The 18,596-nt window shown below is 38.6% G+C and overlaps 1 protein-coding gene across 1 annotated transcript in view; it reads left to right on the top strand.

Annotated features, from left to right (window-relative positions):
- LOC106929400 (glutamate receptor ionotropic, kainate 5) overlaps positions 1 to 3,931 on the top strand; it is a 175,370-nt gene extending 171,439 nt beyond the window's left edge. The window contains exon 20 of the mRNA XM_088010413.1: positions 1,861 to 3,931. Within this exon, the coding sequence (XP_087866539.1) occupies positions 1,861 to 2,634 (774 nt within the window). The 3' untranslated portion in view covers positions 2,635 to 3,931. The remainder of the gene's footprint in view (positions 1 to 1,860) is intronic.
- Positions 3,932 to 18,596: the final 14,665 nt, after the last annotated feature.

Here is an 18,596-nt window from a genome sequence, read left to right as displayed (position 1 = left end):
AACCGCCATCCTTTCACTGCAGACACAATCTCTACTTCTAAAAATATAGTCTATGACCATTTACACAGTCACAAACACGGAGGCACACGGGTGAAAACAGATGCAGGCTACACTCTCGCAGCAGGGAAGATTTGAGAAAATAAAGTAGTTGTTTCCGTTAAAGAATGAAGAGTAACTGTCAGGATATGGACCTTTTGTCACCAATTCTTATCCTAGTCTGCTGAGAACAAGCTTCTGCCAACACAGAGTCTGTTAGATCGGTTAGACCTGGGCTCAGGTGAGCAATGGCAGACAAGACAAATGTGGCTTAAATGCACGGTCAAAACTATTGGGATCAAACCATGAGGCGTTCCATAACACAAATCAACCATGCATCTCACCATGCTGTCTAAAAAAACACAAAACATTAATAATATATCCTCATCGCAATATCTGCAGTAAAAATATTACAACGGACTGTTTGGATAATAATTGTTGGCTAATATATTCCAAGTGTAACTGATATGAACTTCACATGTAACACAAAAGTGATGGAGGCACAAATAAGAAGGAAAAATTATTTATCACAGCTGATAATGTCAGTGCAATCTTTATTAATATTATCACAGTCACAGGTTTTCTGATATTTTGCAGCTCCAACCGAATTAAATATGTTCCATAGATTTGTCTTCTGCTTTTCTCCAAATAAAATTTAAAATAATTTAATGAATGTATTATTGCTAGGAGGGCTGCATATTACCTGAATTTTATGATGTAGGTATGATGTAAGAATCTATGTAAATGGCAGCGCAACAGGCTGCCTTTTAATTCAGGTTGTGCCTTTACCATTTGCATATGCTCAAACAAATCCTTAGAATAAAATGAACTGGGAAGGCAGAGCCAAGCTGTGCCTACCTGAGCTGTGACGCGAAGGACAACCGTGTTTTTGTTCGCTTCCACAGTCGGCTCTCTGCCTGACCAGAAGAGAGGGATGATTAGTTAACATGTTTAACTCTTCAGTTTCCTAGCCATCATTTTAATTAAAGCCATTTAATTACAAACTATGCCTGAAGTTCATTTTCGAAAGCTGACCACTTGAAGATATTGAGTTTATTTTATGTCTCCATGCAACTCACAGTTGCACAACTTGGAGGATAATATTGGCGTACTTTAGTAGTCATAGAAACAGAGTACAGTTATATTTTAAGGTTTTGAAGAAAAATAAAGTGACCCAAAAATAAGACGAGAAAAATCCAAAACATGAATTGAGACAAAGTCGCATTTATATTCTGCTGTCATTCGCTTGTTTGTCCTCTGCAGTCAGGGTTTGTTGTTCTGGCTTCTATCCTCTTGTATTTATCGGTTATTGATTTGACTCTGTGCAGAGATAGCACTGGTTGGATGTGGATTCAGAGGAAGCTGCACAAAGACATGCACTGATTAAAAAAAAAACCTCTGTTAACGCTGCTTTCTTGCTTTTTATACGTTCAAATATGCTCTTTAAAAAAAAAAAAAACTTCTGACTTTGTATATTTTCAGAACACAGACTGCGAATGTTGATACGTCACAAATTAGTTTCTAATTGAATTTTTATGTTTTGCTCTTGAAATAACATTTTAGAAATACAAAAAACATGATTTTTTAAAAAGTTGTATCAGGGTCACTAATATGAGTTCTGTCTCTATGATGTGTTAAATGTTTAAGTAAAGTATTAGGCCAGAGTCAGTTCAAGTAAAAGAGAAGATGCTGTGCAGATGGAGCTGGAATGTTTGAGATTTATTTATTGTTCTGTAGCAATCAGAAAAAAAATGTCCGTACTGCAGATTCTTAGAGTTCCTTCTCGTTTTTTTCATCTTTTCTTATCTCCCTTTTCTCTCTCAGGTCTCTGTTTGTCAGGAGATGTTGACAGAGTTTCGAAATGCAGTTTCTTGTAAGAAAAGTTCCCGGGCTCGTCGGCGACGGCCCCTGAGCAGTGCTGGGGGTGGAGTTCTGCGTCACCCCTCCCGACTAGCTCTAGCAGGCCCTAGGCCAATTCGGCTAGTCCGAGAGATGCGACTCAGCAACGGGAAACTCTACAGTGGCACCGGGCCCCTGACTGGGGGTTTGGCGGGGCTGGGGGCAGGTATGGCGACAGGACCTGATTTGGGCCCGGGGCCACAGAGGCTCTTGGACGATCCGTTAGGCGTCAACTCTGCCTCTAGTAACCCTCCTGCGCCTCCCCCTATGCCAGCCTTTGAGGCTCCGCCCGCCCCGCCACGCAGCTTCCTGCAGAGCTGCAGCCATGTCCGCATCTGCCAGGAGTGCCGGCGGATCCAAAGCCTGCGGCCGGCCACGCTCACCCCTCCGCCGCCTCCTCCACCTTCTTCCTCCTCCTCTGCCTCGTCCTGCTCCCGTATCCCTCCTTCGCTGGCGATGTCGGGACATCACCATCGCCATAATCCCCACCACCACCTCCACTACCACCACGGGTCCATGTCGTTGCCCCGCCTCCCTCCTCCTCCTCCCCCAATCTCAACAGACAGAGCCGACAGTGATGGGGGAACGACAAGCCCACTACGGGCGACAAACAGACCCGCGCCTCCGCCCAGGCCGCCGCCTACCAAAGCGCCAACATACCCACCAACAGACTTACTTGGGGGACACAACTGTGCTTAAAAACACTAAGTAAAGACTCAAAAGATACATTTTAAAACATTCAAAACTTTTCCTTTGGCCCCAGCAACACAGCTGTACCTGTCCAAACTCCTGAGGAAGAAGGGAGAAGAAACTATTTGGACCCATTTGTAGGGTGGATCCCTCAAAGTGGACCCTTTGGCTCAGCTCACACTACAAACCTTTACTGAGTGATGATTGATTCTAAGCCCTCTAACCTGGTAGCGGAGAGGATTAAATAAATTGAACTCTGGAATTTGCAACTTGAAGCACTTGCACGAATAGGCAAACAGAGAATTAGCGATCAGCTTCAGATTCAGTCCACCATCTCTTACCTCGGCAAATCCTCCCACTGCAAGAATAGACGACTTTGAGACACAAACAGGTAGAGGTCACGGGTGTTTTTGGTTTTGTTTTTTTTCCATTTGAATACTGAAGTAGGTGTTTGTGTAAGAGGAGACCGTCCCGCAGACAAGTGGTAGCAGAGCAGTTGTACAGTAATCATGGTCTTCTGTCACTCGTTTGGACGTTTGTGGAAGGAGGATGTAGCTTTTTTTCCCCCCATACTGTTTTGCTGTTTGTAAAGATTCCTGCTGGCTGGTGCTGTGATCCACAGAGCAGATAAACAAAAAAGTAATTACTTGCCTAAAGTGTTCAAAACTGTGCTGAGGTAGTTCTTCTGTTTCATAGAAAATGTATCAAGTCAGAAAAACGCACTGTGAGGCATCTGAAGGTAAAGGGCTGAGAAGCAACAAGAGTTCATTATTTTTATAAAGAAAACAAAAAACAACAAAAAAAAGTTTGAAATCTTTGAGATGTCATGTTACACCACTTCAAGATGTGACAACCAGTTGCATAGCAATGTTTTTAGGTAAAAAAAAAGTATTATTTTTATCATTGTTTGGGGAGAAGAACATCACTTAAGGCCTTTGCACACCATGTCTCAGTTCTTCAGTTTATGTCAGCGGAGCTATCATGAACATGAATGTTATTGTCTAAAATTAAATCAGAAAAACCGTCTGATGTGCATCAACCATTCAGATATAAAGAACCTGTAACTGTTTATAGAAGTGTTGGTCTTCTTTTAGATTGTCAGCCGCATGCATAAATCCATCTTGAAATGGTCACATATGTTTTTCAGCTGACGAAAGTCTTCTTCATGCTTGGTTGGATGGACCAGCTTTTTATTTTTCTACTGTAAATGACAACAAAAACCGCCTTGACAATATAGCATTTCTATTCTGCCTTGTATTGTAAAATTTCCACAAAGGTTTGATTAATTAAACCCTTGGGACAACATTTGCTAGCTTTTGGCTCTCCAATTTGTTAGATGACGGATTAAGATAATGTAATATGTGTGGACTTGTGCAAAGGCCTTTTGGTTTGTAGTTTTTAATTTAGCATCTGAGGCTATTTCTATTATCTAATGACACTGATGTCACAAAATGGGTGAGCAGGTGAATTTAAAATACACCTCAAGATGTCACTTTAACATATATTTTTGTACGCATTAGGTTAATGTAAAATTCAGACGTATAAAATTTATACTGAGTCAAGTTAGCAGTTTGAAACTCTTTCTTAGCATGCTAGGCTAAGTGAGGCTAACAGGACTGGAAAACCAATTTCAAGATGTTCCGGCAAGCAGTCAAATGGGGAAACATCTCCAGATCTTATTTTAGAAAATTACCTTTCATCCAGACGCTGAAAATATCAGTTTTATATAATTTTATGTGAAACTAAGCTGCTTAGCAGCAGGGTTATTTCCACAACGTTAGCCATAGCTTAAAGCTAACTAGACCGTTCCTCTAAATACAAAACCTTCTACCAGACTTGTCTTTTTTTTTAATAAGGATGATTAAGTGGCCACAATTGGAATACAAAATATATTATTCAAGTGCATTAAAACTGGAAAATATTATTTCAGATAATAATCAGAAGATACAATGATGAGAGCTGTACCAATTGAGATTTTCATCCCCTAATACTGACCCAAGTAATTTAAGATCAGCATATCAGTATATCGGCAAAAACCGATATGTATCTGCATATCACCCTACAGCTTAAAAGTCCAATGAAATGCATTAGATTCATGGTGTAACTGTGTCTGACCAGTGAGACTTTAGATGCTATAATGTTTCCTATTTGTCTTTCTTTTTACTATAGGATAACACTTTTGCATGTTTGCTCTCTCTGGTCACAACTTGGTAACTCGACTCATAAAACATGTTTGTATCATTTCAGTAATTCTTGTGCAGACAAACCTTACAGAAAAAGTTCTGCTTCTTAAAGTCGGACTTGTTCTTCGAACGTTGTCGGACCTGATAGCTAAACGGAGATGTGTCTGAACACAGAGTGCAGAGCGGGTCACATGACAGAAATGCTTGTAGTTTATCTTTCACTCCGAGTGTCACTGTTAAGGGGGGAAACAAACAGTTCAGTTATTATGTACTTGGCCTGCAATGCAGTTTTGCAGTGCATGCCTGTACAGGTTTGTCGTGTGTTCTTGGAAATATCAATCAACATAAAACCACAAAACTTGCAGTAGTGAAATGCCTTGACTTGGATGCCCTGGAGGACCACAATGTGATCCTCCGGTCTTATCCAGTGTTTTTTGTTTGACCACTGCACATAAAGTGTTCATGTTACTAAACTTACCTGTTCGTACTGGTCAGCTTAGTAAATGTTTTAAGGTCTAGATGTGACCAAACTAATGCATCTTTGTTAAGATTTAAATTTCTAATGCCATTTTTTTTTGTTTCTTTGTTTTATGGATGAAGAAAATTAAAACACTGAAAACTGTGATCTTTAAAATGATGTTCAATTATAAAAAAATCACTGCATTGTTGTGTGCTTTCAGTACTTAGAACTCTGTCTATTCACGGTGCAGGATATGTGGATTCAGTATTTACAGAATTTTCTTTTAGTTTTTTTAGAGCATATCTAAGATATTCAAGGAAAATGGCAGCTTGGGAAGAAGAAACGATACTTGACATGCCATTGGCTGGTGTTTGCAAAGCAACAATCGAGTCATCTTCCTTTGGAGTTGATTTTCTTTGCTGCTGTTCCCCCAAGAGTGAAGATAAGGAAGACCATGGATGTTAGGTTGTCCAGTATCATGACAGTAGTAAGGTATTTGTTGTTTAAACTATTAAATTACACATTTATAAGCATTTAGTTGGGATCTCAAGTACATGCAAATTTTGGCTTTTGCCAGGCAGGTATGGTCCCAAAACCCAGCAAATACCGAGGATGCACTGTAATGCTTGGGGATTTTTATTTCTTAATGTTGCAGAAAATTTTGCAAACCTAATAAAAAATCCAAAGTTGTGTTAACTAAGACTATACGGACCCTTATACCTCAGATAAAGATGCTAGAAAAAGAAATGTACTGAACACACAGATAGTGAAGAACTACCTCAGTGCAGTTGTGTCAGTTTTAGGTCAGTTTATTCCGTTTATGCTGTTTTTAAACTTTGTACTGTGCACACACACCTGAGAACACGCATACATACAAACACACATGCAGAAACATATTTGACTGTATACTTGGTGGGCAAGCTGAAGCAAAACAACACACTAAATTTGTGATTGTATTTTCATTGTGTCCAATTGGAGTGTTACTTGCAATATTATTATATTTTTTTATACAATGGAAATTTTTCCTGAAGATTCATTTCTAATCAAGTTCCCCGGCCCTGGATCATCATAAACATGTCGGTTATGAACAGCAGTCCCACATGTGAAGGCTTACAGCTGTGTTACTTGTTTTGAAGAGCAGTGCCTGCACATTTTTATTCATTTTGTGATTTTTGTTTTACTTTTCCATATAAACTGTAATCCTGAGGCTGCAGCAAATGTGGAGAATGTTGATGAAAACGTAAATGTCACTGACTAATTAAGGTACGTTCATGCCTGTGTGTGTGTGTGTGTGTGTGTGTGTGTGTGTGTGTGTGTGTGTGTGTGTGTGTGTGTGTGTGTGTGTGTGGGTGTGTGTGTGTGTGTGGGGGTGTGTGTGTGCGTGTGTGTGTGTGTGTGTGTGTGTGCGCGTGTGTGTGTGGGGGTGTGTGTGTGTGTGTGTGTGTGTGTGTGTGCGTGCGTGTAGGTGTGTGTGTGTGTGTGTGTGTGTGTGTGTGTGTGTGTGTGTGTGTGTGGGTGTGTGTGCGTGTGTGTGTGGGGGTGTGTGTGTGTGTGTGTGTGTGTGTGTGGGTGTGTGTGTGTGCGTGTGTGTGTGTGTGTGTGTGTGTGTGGGGGTGTGTGTGTGTGTGTGTGTGTGTGTGCGTGCGTGTGTGTGTGTGTGTGTAAGGCTGTGTGCTTGGCTATCTTTGTGAGAACTAAGGTGAGTTCTGGCATTGAAAGTTTCAGATCCAGGTCTGAATGGGGCCCAAGTCGTTGGGATAATGCATGTCCTCACAAACTCAGCTATGCAAGTGTGAACATGTGTTCGGTTGCACATTTGGCTATGTTTGGGTTTTTGTTTTTGTTTTCCTCCCTCAGATTTGTACCAGCAGATTTCAGCTGTTCGCACCAGAACAGGGACGACAGAAGGACTCTACTCTGATGATTCTGATGTTATCATGATTATTATCGGTATTGATGTGTGGGGTGACTCTAGGAGGGGCTCCTCCCTCTGATGTTCAATATATAGAAACATATTTGGAATAAAAAAGAAAAAAAAAACACATTTTAAAAAGTCATTGTATTGAAAATGCATTTGACTACGATGTTTTTTATTTTTTAGTTATTAGTTGTTTACTGTTTGGCTTTATTGATCTCTTACATCACTGTGGAATAATTTAACCAGCTCTTCTTTTAAGGTTTGTGAGCTTTTGTTACTACACAGTCCTTTTAAGGTTCTGCTAGTGTTTTTTTTACTTTGACTAGACCACTGCAAAACCTTTGTTCTTTTCTTTTTCAACCGTTCTGTTCAGGATTAGCTATTTGGGACTATTGTCTTGTTAATTAACCATTTTCACCAAGGGATTATCGGTCAGTCAAATATCTTCACATCTGACTTTTAGATCGTTACACAACTGAAGTTGATTCTGACTGGAAGACCTTGCTAGCTTGGCAGCTAGCTTGGATGTTTGGATTTCCTGTGGCATCACGAAGCTGTGCAGAACTAGAGGAACGTCTCAGCCTTGTTCTAGAAGTTTTATGATTCACTTTCTTTCCTTCAAGAGAGCAAAAAAAAAAGCTGAAAGTTTATTTTTCAGTTGTTTTGAATAGGTGTGTAAACTGTGAATCATTTTGCTTTCATAAAAGTGGTCAGACCTGCTGCTGGTCAGTTATTTCTGTGCATTTTCATTTTGCTGCTATATTTTTAGGTTTTTAGAAGAGCAAAACTGCAGACCTGAACTCAGAGAGCGGAGCGAAGGAGGATGATAACAGTAATTTGGATGCAGGTGAGATAATCAGGGGCATTTGGAACAGCTGTGGAAGAGAACAAAAACAGGGACACAGGAAATTACAATAGTTAATATGAAGGGTAATAAACTAGATAAAGCTACAAATTAGGGAACCTAAGAGAGTAAACACAGAAACAGAACACAATAAAAGCAGAAGAAAGTAAACCTAAATAAAGTATCTGATATGGCAACATCTTTATCAAACAGAAATAAAAGCATTTAATTTTATAATCAGTAATGATATTTTTCACAAACCCTAAAAGACTAAGATTTACATGAACATGACAGTAAAATTGACTATTTTACTGCTTCATTAAAGCTTATTTTGCAGACTGAAAGTACCTTTTAGGATTAACAACCTTTAAAGAGTTTCATATCTTAATAGTCTGGCTAAAAATTGTTTTCAATAAATTAAATGCTTTTATTAGCTTAAAGAGGAGATGCATCATAAAGAAAAGCTTAAAACACCACTCTATGTGTAATTAATCTATATAATGTGACTCAATTTGTTTTAGTGAATTAAGTCACTAAAACAAATACACTTGCCAATAATATCTTAATTTACTGAGACGCATATACAAGCTGGCTGCTACTTTACTCAAAATCTATGGATGCAGCAGGTTTAGTTTGTTCATCCTCTGCACTGAATGATATGAAAAGCTTGTCATAGCAGTCGACGTAAATTAGTTAAAATAGATCCACAAATTAATATTTCACACAAACTATAATTTCACAGATTGTGGGTTTGCTTGACCTCTGTGTCTGGACTGCCAAAGTTGTCCAACTTGCTCCTAGTTTATATTATGCATATTCTGTGCAGTTGCACCATTTTCTTTTCAGTAAATATGAAAACCCAGTGCCAGAATGTAAAAAAATAGCAGGAAATATAAAACTATTACTTCTAATGTCCACAGTGAATTCTGGGTTTATTATCAAACATGCTGCAGTTTACGAGGCTTTAATGCAAACTGCAAATATTGTAATTTAACCACTTAGTTTAAAATCAGACCGTTCTGAGGATTTTCTGGAGGTTATTCAAACTTTCTTTTACTCTCAGATGGATTTTGGGTGTCAACTGGGTAATATTCAAAATATAAAAGCAAACCACAGCCTTTGGGAAGTTTATACAGAAAGAGAAAAGGGTTGATAACAATAAAAGGCAAAGTATAAAAACAGTAAAGAAAAAAAACATCAACACATTGAGTTAAAAATCTTTAAATTGTGTTTATTTCAGTGCATGCAGGGCTGGTCCAAACTGGCTGTGAAGTTACAAATTCTGCTCAGGCAAGAAGATCAGAAAGGGAGATCTGCACTCTGTTTTTTAAATGGAAGTTAAAAATCAAAAGCATGCAGCAACATCTGAAACGCCCCAGGGTATGATTAGAAATTTCCTTCAAGAAAGGGATGAAAAGCATCTACAAATCACCTAAAATGAACTTTTGGAATTTTAAGAAGAATTCAGTACAACTTGTTTAGCGCCAATTCACAACACCTGTCATCACAAGGCACTTTTATTTCTTTGTTAGAATCAGAACCTGTTTTTACTAGAAAGCCTGAAAAAAAAAGAAAAAACCTGCAAAAATAAACTAATCAATCATTTAAATTCAACACCAGCCTTAAAAATGACGTCATACCTTTTTGACGTTACTGGGGGTATTTTTGAAAAAATAATCCTTCCACCTAAATCTTTCCACATGTAGATTTTGAATTTATAATTAAAACTATGCACAATATTGTTTAACCTGAGTTTAGCGATCATTGACCCAAAGCAAACGTTATTTATTTACGTCATTACCCATATGCATCAGCAGTAGCAAAAAGCCGCCAGCAGAGGGCGGTGGAGACCAACAGAAAATCAACCAGAAGAAGCGAACTTGAATCCACTAAGATTCCGAATAGATGGGACAAATGAAACGACATCTGAAAGGCCCCTTATTTGACAAAGAGGACATTAGAGGATACTATTGATTCTTGCTAAAGGAAAACTGATACCTGAATGACTTCAGGATCTCCTTTAACTATATGGCAAACCCATTTTCCAGCTCATAACATGTTAAAAGTGGTTCAACTGAGGAAAACAACTGTCTTCTGATTAGAAGAAACCATCCGATTTGTTCTCTGATCATTAACATGCACAGGGTTGCAGTAGAGCCTGACCTTTTAAATAGTAGGACTAGAAATGTTTCTTTTTGACTATTTTTCTCATGTTTCTTGCAATCAAATCAGGACAAAATAATGTCAAAAACTAACTAACTGACTGACTAACGTGCAAAGAGAGTGAAGGGTTTTTTTATCAAATTGATCTGTTGCCTCCTCTGATCAGCACGTCCACATGGTTGCAGTTTCAGTTTTTGCAGCTCTTATGTGAGATGTTTAGACAGCGGCACGTGGCAGCAGCCAATAAAAATATTAGGTCAGATAGCTCATAATGAAACATAACACTAAGACGTAAAATATTACAAAAATATTTGGACACTGTTTCAATTACCCAATAAAAACAATGTTTAGACAAGGAGATGAAGCCATTCAAAGGAATCCAGCACTGAATGACTGACACAAGTAGCAGCATGGCCAGAATGAATCAGAGGTTTTAGTTTGTAATTCAACCAAAATGGCACAGAATTAAAGACTCTTTTTCTGTCATTGAGCTTAGAAAAATAAATAAATAAAATGAAATAAGTTTTTTCCCTTTATAATTACTTATATTTATTACCGGTTTTCTGTTCTAAAATGATACATTTATGCAAATAGATGTAGATCACTTGTCTAATTCAGGAGAAGACGATGAGTAAAACACAGGCTACATAATCAGTCCTTTTTACGGTTGACAAGTTAAAGAAAAGTGAAGTTATAATCCAATTTTCTAGATTAATTTGCCTATTTTTAAAGCAATCAGAATTTCAATTTCCAATAAATTACATATCTTTCTCAATTTCTTAAACTAATCAGAACAAATACAAATGGATAGTAACCTAAATATATATTTAAAGTGGCCTTTACATTTTTTTAAAGGAGTTTTGTTAACATCTATTTATGTAATCTTCTTGTGAGCTGTGATTGAATCAGTGCCTTCAAATTGATCACTCTGCTCCTTCACACGTCATGCATGAAGCTTTTTCCAGAAACACAAACCTTACTTATTTATTCTAACAGGATGACATTAGAAAAATATGGAGGAGTCGCTGAAAGCATTTTCTGACTCCTCCACTTCCCTATCTGTATTTCTGTTGACATCATCATAGCATTTGTCGGATCAGCATGGTTAGCAGTGCGTCAGCTTTCTGCTTACTCCTCTTACCTCCAACTCCGTTGCACTTCCTAAGAACCAAAGACAACAACATTCTTTCTTTTTAAGCAGTTTTAGCCACAAACACCAAGAACAGAGCTAGTCAACAAAAAAGAAAATAACAGCCTCATTACAGATGTGTTTTAAATATTCACTTTTTAACATTCTTCAGAGATTAGCTGGCTGCTTTTCATTCACTCTGCACTTCAGCTCACTTCCATAAGTTATGCATTATTCATTGCACCAGAGAAACACTTCTTGATCCAGAAAAGTCTCCCTTATACCATTGGCTATTGGTATTCATATAGTTTGACTTTACTGAACCAATTATATCGTGTTTCTGCAACATATTTAGGGAAAATAATTAAATTTCAGTTCCTCTTTAACCATCCATTCACCTGCCAGCCATTTATCATTTCAGTGAGTGGAAATTATACCCTCAAGTCACATTTCTTATTCCAGAGAAGCTGATTTGTGGTAATCTGTTAACTGTAAGTTGATTACATCATGGTGGAACCAGATTTTATGCTAAAATAGCATATGTGTGGAAACCTGACTGGCATATAAAGCTCGTTGTGGCTGAGTAAAATGACAAAGCAGTGACATTTAGTTAGAACTTTAATATTTTATACTTTTTTGTGTTTTAGTAGTTATTTATCAATGTACTGCTGTTTTATTTCTTTTTGTCACCTTCAATCAGTTCATGTTGAAAAGTTTGATCCTCGTCTCCCAGTCTTTTCAATGACCACTACCCTGTCTCCATGGCAACTGATTGCCACCTGATAGTCACCGCTCACCTGTAGCCACTCACTCAACTGCTTGCATATATTTGCTTCTTGATTGTTGCTTTTTATGGCGAGACCCTCCCTTTGTCCATTCCCAGAAACCCAGCCTTGTGTTTATTTTAAGCACATTGTTTGATTGTGTTTCAGAAGCAGAACTAGTTGTTAGTTTTTTATGCTCTAGTCTATCCATCTTTTTGTTTTGTTTTGTGTTCTTTCAAAATTGTTGTCTTCCAAACAATCACATTTAAGGGGAAGGACTTATTTGCACTTTAAGTGTTTTTGTAGGAAAAATCTGGTGGCTCATGTAAAATTCCCTGCCTGCAGTGTGTGAATAAACCAGTAAACTGCATCATTGTTTTTGTGCAGCTGCTGCAAAAGCCCAGTGTCTTAGTTTATTTAAGTGAGTGTGAAAATGTGTGATTATAAATTTCTATAATCTCCCTCTAAATGCCTTGACTTAATGTGCTGTGACACACTCAAATGCCAGTTTTTATTACTCTTTTTGTGCTCACTCAATTCTGACCCAAAGTTTTGTGAGTCTGTGCAAAGTACAGCCTCAGTTTCCTGTTTCAAACTGACAGGAGAGCCACCTATTGTGGGTTTCTGCTGCTGAGGTCCATCTACTTTGTGGTTTGATGCATTGTGAAATTAGAGATGGCGTTGTGCACACTGCAGTTGTAACCACTGTTTGAGTAACAGTTGCTTTCCTGCACCTCAAACCAGTTTGCCCAGTTTGCTCCTCTGACATAAAATGGGGCATTTGCTCTTTTTCTGGCCATTCTCTGTAAATTTATTAGACGGTTTTGTGTGAAAATTCAAGCATATCAGCAGCGTCTAGTGTTCTAATCGACATCGCCACGTTCAGGGTAATGTAATTCTCCTTTTCCTCTTTTCTGTTGCTCTGTTTAAACTTCAGCTGTAGCCTCAACCAACAGCTTGTCTTCTATTGGTTTAATTGGTGTTTTAAAATTTTAATAATATCAGTTTGAATTAGAATGTCACCCACGTCGATATGAAAGCTACAAGCGGTGATCGTGACCAAACATATGAGGAGTTTATGTCTGTTAGTTTCTGTGAAGATAAACTAACTTGAAGAACTCCAGAACCTTCAAATTCATATTTTTCTCACATATTCTTAATCTGTTCTGTAAAAGACTTAAAAAAATATTGTTACATATTTTGTCCAACATAATGATTTCCAAGTCTAAACAGTTAAAAAAAACACACATAGGCATCATAATAAGAAATGTGACCACACTTTTTTTTTTTTTTTTTCCATTTTGTGGATTTCAGTGGAAGTTGCATATTATCCGATAAGTTCTTGAAATCCACAATGAACGACAACAATACTTCAGGAAGTCGATGTGTCGCAACATTTCGGTAAATGTTTCCTGTTTTCCACAGTAGGCAGCTGTATGACTGACTTCTTCCTAGCAAAGGAAAACCTGCTGGATGAGAAAACGTCCGTTTTGAAGAGCTCCCCTTTAACCCTGGTGTTTGACTAAAACTAATAATTATGGTGGTTTATGACGATTTCCTACCAGAATAAAGTGACTTGGTTACATCAGGAAGCTGCCTAGTCGTTATAAAGCCAGAACATATTTACTCTGCAGTTTCTTTTCTGCGCTAATCGCTGCGCGTGTTGAAGAACATTTCTTGACATTCCTTGCAGCACGTATTTCTCCTCTGACACAGAAGCTGACATTTCCATCAAAAAGGTGAATCACACCACAAATATGCCCGGGAATCACACCTGAACCACAGTCTTTTTCCACTTAATCCTTCAGTAAGCTCCTAAATCAGACACTCTGGCTCCGTTAAAGGCACAACACTTAGGGTTTGTCATTTTCTCTCTGTCCTGAAACCTTCGCTCAAACAGAATACATTCAAACGATCAGCATTTGTTTCTGTTGCGGATCTTTGACTAATGTGATTGTGACTTCTTGGCTGACATGTCCAGACAAATCACTCAGATTATGCCAGTAATTGCGCACCCTGCAGATTACATGAATTTCCACAATTCTTCTCTTTATGTCTTAAACACGGTGTTTGGATCTGATTTTGTTGGAACACGCAAAGATTTAGGAATTCCTCAGACCCCGACTTACAGGAAACCCGATTAAAGAAAAATGAAGCTGACTGTCAAAATGAGGGAGGGGTGAGGGGACAGCATGTACTCCATAGGCAACAATGAAAACCTGTTATTTAACTAATAAAATACAAAGTAAAAATAAAACCCAGCAATGTCCCTTTTTCCTCAATAATAATCCTTAATAACCCTGTACATGGAGTTTTTTTTACTGTTTTTTGTTTCTTTGTTGATGTTTTGTTTATCTGCACCATAGCAACAGTGGCCTGTTGTACATCATAGCGATTGTTTAATTGGGTATTTTTCTATCTAAATATTAATGTCTTATCATATCTGCTTAAAACAATATGCCAAGGAGTTCTGACTCAGCTAACAGAATTTCTATTGTGAAAAAGATTTTATTTTAAATTCAAAGTAATGCAGCTCACATATGAACTGTACACCATGTCAACCTGGCAACCAATTCCTGAAATGGAAGTCGAGGAAAATCCCCTGCAGGGTTATTGTCCTTGGAGAGCTCTGTAGTTGTTTTAACTCTTAATTTGCCTCAGACATGTTGAAGCTGCAGTTGAAACCAAATGTTTTCAGACACAATTAAAGTACCATCTTGCATCAAATCAGATTAAACCTTTTCTGCTTTTGGTTTTTAGATTTAACAATATTTCTGTCTGCTGATAGTCAGTTTGGAGGAGGACGTTCTTGGGGGATAATATTTTATTCAAATTCAGGAGTTAAGTGAGGTTTTTCTTCTGGCTAATTTAAGTTAAATGGATTATAACTGAAGGCGTAGATGTATTTTAAAACGGCATCTCAAAGTCACTGCCTTCACGTACGACATCACTGAAAAATGAGCAGCAAACAAACGTGACATGTTGCATCAGCATCGTTCTGCAGGACTGGCCCACCGTTTCAGCAAACTGTTGTTGGAAGTTTCTAGAAGGAACAAAGTGTTTCCCTCAGGCCATTCAGTATAAAACAAAACTCTACCAAAACTAAGCAGATTTACATAAACTTCTTGAATTCAAAGAAAGTTCAAAACTACTGCAGAAATTTGCAAATGGGGGGGAAAATATCTATTTCTAACTGACCTACACATGAAACCATTAGTGTGATTTAATGTCAAAGTGAGAGGAAAAAGGTCATGTGCTGATTACTGCGTCTAGTTTGAACGATGCAGAAAGTGCTTCACTTCTATGACTGTATTAGCAGCTGCTGAGTTTTTTGTTGTTTTTCTCCTGGAGGGACTTTCAGACCAAACGCTTCTTTGTGCTCTCCCTAAAACCTTGTCAAGCATATCACTTCACCTGTTTGTATTTACCCTACAGATATGAATACAAAGGTGAAGTCCACCAGCCCGTGAAGCAGAGTGAAAGAGAAAACTCCTGTTGCCTAAAAATGCGATGCAATCTGGAGTTCCAGTTTGTAGGCGGTATGTTCCATAGAGCGTGACTTCTTGAAGACGTTCATGTTTACGTAACAGATTCATAGACAGGCATTGTGTTTAACTGTGATTTTTAGTTTTCTATCAGTGTAGATGCAAAATTCAGCCAAAAGGGGAAGTGAGATCATGAAGGGAAAATTACTGATCAAATGGTTTCGTCTGTAATAGAGTTGTGACCGTCTGAAAGGTCACAGTTTTAAATTCAAAGATTTCCAGCTCCTGATGACTCAGTGGCACTAGTGCTTTTAAAAAGGGAGGGATGTTTCAAAAATATCCCTCGTTACTATGTATAAGTTCCCCTTTCTTATTTAGTTCATATAATCATATCTACACACTTTGATCTGGATTTTCAGGAAGATTTCCAAGGTGACAAATCTTTATTCACGCCCTGAAAAGGTCAATATGTTCGATTTAAAACCGAGCCCACATGAAAGCAGGTGCACAAGTAAGACATCAACTTGACAGACCTAACAATCTGATGAAGGCAAGAAGTCCAGAATGTGTAAATATACTTGAGCTGTTTTGTAATCTGAGCTCTGATAAGTCAGTGTGGTGATCTGATTGAGGAGAAGGCAAAAAACAAAAGTGACTGAGGCTGAAACAGGAAAAACAGAGGAAGAGGAGAGGTAGATGGATATTTCAGCACTTCTGAAGTGCATTCATGAAAGGAAGTGCGGGACATTTCTCTGGATGTGTGCTTGATTCCTTTTGTGTGTGTTTGTGTTTTGTACAATTAGAAAAAAAGATTGTTGACAAGAAAGCCAGGCAATGAAAAATCAATCAGTTCCTCAATCAAAACAACTTAAGAAGGAAGCTCGATGTCTCTATCTCTTTTTTTATTCCTGGAAGTTAGCTGGAAAAATCAATATCACTTCCATCTCTCACTCCATTAAATGTTAAGACGCAAGAAGCTCAGAAGCCCGTGGTGAGAGGCCGTCTCCGCTTTACAAACAAACTGATTCTGATTCCTTCATTAGCAAGTTGAGATCAAAATGTAAATCATTGCTCTTTGTAATGACAGTAAACTGCAAATGCAATTTAATCACTGAGCTTTATTGGCCAACGAAGCAACTACAGCCAACCTGTCTGCGTAAAAACAAGCGAGGTTCTGACTTTTCCCCAGAGCCATCATTACTCCACCCTGTAATCACACAGGTACAGTTCAGCCTGCCAGCTCCACCCCTCACCTCAGCATGGCGATCTCCTGCTGGGTAAGTGTAGCAGACTCAGACAGATTAGTTACTGCCATGTTCTTACTTCAAGGCTAAATGCTGATGTCAGCCATCTATGCGAGATGCAATGCATCGTTTTGCTGATAGATGCTCTCTGATGCTAGGTAATAAAAAAATCAATGGGATTCCTAATGACAGTGTGAGGCTGCAGAAACAGCAAGCTGAGCTCCACAAACTAAGAGACTAAAGAGACAGGAAACGTTTGCATAAGAAATATGCAAACGTTTTTGTCACGGCTTTCCCACATTTTAAATTTACCGTTTCAGGATTGTAGCTCTTGTACAGACTGGTTTAGGTTATATGCATCCTTCCACATATGCATATAAGACAACTTTTTCTTAACTCCTATAACCCTGAAATGTCATTTCCATAAATCTCGTGACTAAATGTGTAGTCATAGTTAGGCATTTTATTTACTAGAAACTCAAAATGAAGAGGGGGAGGAGTTACTGAGGCAGTGTTTGTTGCGTTTTCCAGTGAACCGTCTTTGCCTCCCTTCCTGCACTCATCAATGTACCACACATTCCTGAGTAAAGTCTGCCTGACATGTCCAGTCCTGTCAGTCATGCTGGCTTTACCGCACTAAGAGGAAAACATGAACTGACTGTATTAAGTGTTAGGCAGGAAAACATAACAGGAAAACACTCCATTTCCAGACACTCTCTTTCTTCTGAGGGTTTACTAAAACGACTCAGCTACTTCCTGTCTTGAAAGTTATTTTTGGAAGTTTGGGGTGCCTGCTGCAATTACATGTGCTGCAGAACAAATATCTGAAAAGTCAGAAGGGAGTAGCTCTGCACCATTAGACCAGTATGCTGAGTAGGTGGAGTAAGGGTGGAATTTTAAAAGCAAAACAGCCCACATACACACACACATGCACGCACGCATGCACACACACACACACAGACACATACGCACACACACACAGACACACACACACACACGCACACATGCACACACACACACACACACACGCACACATGCACACACACACACACTAAATGGCTCTTCTGTGACCTAGAAGAGGAAGTCACTCCTCGGTGTAACCAATACTGACTACACTAAGAGATTATCTTTGGCATTATCTCCTTTGCAGTACTAACTGAACCTTAACTAAAATATTGAAATTGATTTGATTATTGGAAGAAAACATCAGAGTAACCTTTGCATCATCCGATGCAGCAGTTCCACTGTCCTGCAAGATGATTCAAATGATTGCATTACCTCCTATGCATGTGTCCAGTTGCTACAGAAGCTTGTTAATCACCCATTAATTTAAGCCAATGCTGAACAAAGTGGCTCCTTAGCAGGCAAACACCTGAAACATGCAGGACAGAGGGCCTTGAAGACCAGGACTGGGAGTCTCTGATCTGATGGACTGATTCTAAAATACTTTCTGAGATTGCTACACCATCTCCGCAAACAGAAACAAAGATACTAACACACACTCTTTTTTTGTCCTCATGGTTAGTCTTAGTTAGTTCTGGTTTATGCATCTAATTCCCTCAGAGAACTTGGCCCAAATGACTGGACAGACATAAGTTTGGGCCGCTGCTCAAGGTGCTGCCTCCACAACCCAAATTGATGACGGACGGACATTTCGTAGATCATTAATATCTAAATTGTTTGAATGAGACTGAGGAGTTCTTCTCATCAGCTGCATCATCAATGCATAACCCGGTTAATATGTATCGCCATGAAAGCTTGGAGTCTTTTGTAGTAGTTGT

This window comes from Poecilia mexicana, unplaced genomic scaffold (genome assembly GCF_051168715.1).
Source record: "Poecilia mexicana isolate PSO_F unplaced genomic scaffold, ASM5116871v1 scaffold_11, whole genome shotgun sequence".
In the NCBI taxonomy this organism is placed as follows: Eukaryota; Metazoa; Chordata; class Actinopteri; order Cyprinodontiformes; family Poeciliidae; genus Poecilia; species Poecilia mexicana.
This window is presented reverse-complemented; position numbering and strand designations above follow the sequence as displayed.